General features: G+C 63.2%; 1 protein-coding gene across 1 annotated transcript in view; it reads right to left on the reverse strand.

Moving 5' to 3' along the window:
- LOC104289987 (dynamin-2-like) overlaps positions 1–2,166 on the reverse strand; it is a gene marked incomplete at its 5' end in the record, with an annotated part of 17,361 nt that extends 15,195 nt beyond the window's left edge. Inside the window, 4 exons of the mRNA XM_009889034.1 lie at positions 150–382; positions 1,060–1,224; positions 1,590–1,701; positions 2,057–2,166. Coding sequence (XP_009887336.1) covers positions 150–382; positions 1,060–1,224; positions 1,590–1,701; positions 2,057–2,166 — 620 coding nt within the window. The remainder of the gene's footprint in view (positions 1–149; positions 383–1,059; positions 1,225–1,589; positions 1,702–2,056) is intronic.
- Positions 2,167–2,336: the final 170 nt, after the last annotated feature.

Below are 2,336 nucleotides of genomic sequence, written 5' to 3' on the forward strand. Positions count from 1 at the left end.
CGGAGGAGAGAAAGAAGCTCAGGGAAGGGAGCGCTGGCAGCACGCAGCCCTCCTTTCCCCCGGCAGGAAGCAAAATAACCCCCCAAATCCACCAAATCCACCTTTATCCCGCTAATTCCCAGCGGGAATCCCATCCCCGGCGGACCTACCTGTGCCCGCTGCTGGTCTGCAGCCACGTGTCGTCCACGGGCGGTGGGACCGGCGTAGAGACGGTGCTGGTGCTGATGTCACCGATGATGTTTAAGGCTTCTTTGAGAGCGTGGTACATGCGCAGCATGTCGTCCCGTCTCTGCGCTTGGTCGGCCGACTCCTCCATGAGGCTGTTCTGGTCGGCGGAGGAGTACAGGTAGGCCAAGAGCTCCGAGTGGATGAAATCCTTGGTCTGGAGAGAACCGGCGAGGGAAGGTGACCCCGAGAGCCCGAAGCCGGGGGGTCGGCAGGTCGGAGGATGACCTCCCTCCCCCTGCTGGCCACGCTCTTCTTGATGCCCCCCGGGATGCCCTCGGCCGCCTCGGCCACCAGGGCCCCTTGCTGCCTCGTGGCCGTCCCGTTGGCCACCGGGACTCCCGGGTCCCTTTCCGAGCTGCTGTCCAGCAGGTCATCCCTGACCCATACCCACCAGGGGGGTTATCCCTCCCCGGACGCAGCACCCCACACTCGCCCTTCTTCAACGTCATCAGGTTCCTCTCCCCGCAACTCTCCGGCCCGTCCCGCTCACGCTCTAAGGTGTGACCTTCACAGAGCCTTCCGGTGTATGAAGCCACGGGGGACACTGGGGACACCTCTCAGCTCTGAACGACGCGTGGAGCCCCGGCGATTTGGGACTCACAGGACGGTCTCCCCAATTCGGTGGGAGAAACCACCAAGAACCGAAGCGGCTCCTCAGCACAGCCACCGCCGAGACATAAACCCAAAGGATGGAAAAGCTCATCACGTCCCATCGTTCGGCTCCGGCTCGGTGAGGAGTGTGGCGCAGCTCGTGATGCCGAGGGGGGGCCCAGGACCCTCCGCTTCCCCAGGAACCCCGAAACACCTCCCCGCGCGCTCCCCCAGACTCACATTGTTTATCATGAGGTGCATTATCGTCTTTGGCATGAGGTCCCGGATGGACTTGTTGATGATGCCGACGTAGGAGTCGACGAGGTTGCGGATGGTCTCCACTTGGCGCTCCAGCTGCGGGTCCATGGAGAAGGTGTTCTCCTGGGCGCCGTCCTCGTTCTCCGTCTGCTCGGGGAAAGCAGAGCGCGAATTACTGTGGGGAGGCGACAGACCCGCAAAGGAAAACCCCCTCCGCTCCACGCTCCGCTCTCCTCCCGCCCCTTCCACCTATTTCCATCCTACGCCGACGCTTTTCGAAACAAAAAGCGGCGATTTCGCAGCCCGCAGGGGACGGCCGAGCGCCGCCGACCAGTTGTAAAAGTTCATCCTCTTCTACGACACCGCGGCGTTTGCCGGGGGAACCCAAAATCTACGGTGCCGCAGCGGCGCACAAAGCCACGAGCTCCCGAGCCCGAAGGCTCCTCCGGCAGCCGCGTCTCGGGCGGGAGCCCCCCCGGCGGCCCTTGGATGGGTCATGGGGGAGTGTTTACTTGGTCTTTCTCCGGGTAAACTCCCGCTCGGAGGAAAGAGGCTTTCCAGCTGTCCACGTCTTCCTGGGAGTCGCAGGCCAGCTCGATCTGACGCAGATCTTTGTACACGTTCCTGGAGGGGAGGAAAAAAAAAATAAAAAGGAGTGGAGGGGAGGGTGAGGACCACAGAGGGCGACCGGGAGGCGCGGCGGAGCCAGCACCGCCAGGAGCGCGAGGGAGCCCTGACGTCCCTCCAGAACGCCGAGATAAATATTGGCAAAGCGGCGCTTTCCCCTGGAGAAATCCTCCCCCGAAGCAGCTCCCGCCTCGGAGCGCCACACCGAGCGGCCGGAGAAGCCGCAGGCACGGCGCCGGGTTCGCGGCAGCGATGACCGAGGGAAGGGCGAAACCACCCGGCGGCGTTTCGAGCCCGGCGAAAGGGATTTTTGGAGGGGGGGGAGCGGCCGTGCCCCGCGGGCAGCCCCTACCTTTGCTCTGTGTTGAAGATGGCGAAGACGTGCTTGTTGGACATGAAGCCCTTCTCCACGTCCCTGATCTTCAAATTATCCAAAGGCAACATGTACTTCTTCTCCTTCTCCTGGACGGGGCGGGAGAGGGGACAAGAGGGAGGGATGTGAGCGAGCGAGCGCGGCGCCGCGTTAGCCGTAACGCTAATTAGCCGCCCCGAGCAGAAGGGAAAACCCAACCGGGAGAAACGTTAACGAGGACGGGAGCGACGGGCAGCGCTTTCATCAACCTCCCGCCCGA

Source organism: Charadrius vociferus, unplaced genomic scaffold (assembly GCF_000708025.1).
Source record: "Charadrius vociferus isolate BGI_N301 unplaced genomic scaffold, ASM70802v2 scaffold1771, whole genome shotgun sequence".
Lineage (NCBI taxonomy): Eukaryota > Metazoa > Chordata > Aves > Charadriiformes > Charadriidae > Charadrius > Charadrius vociferus.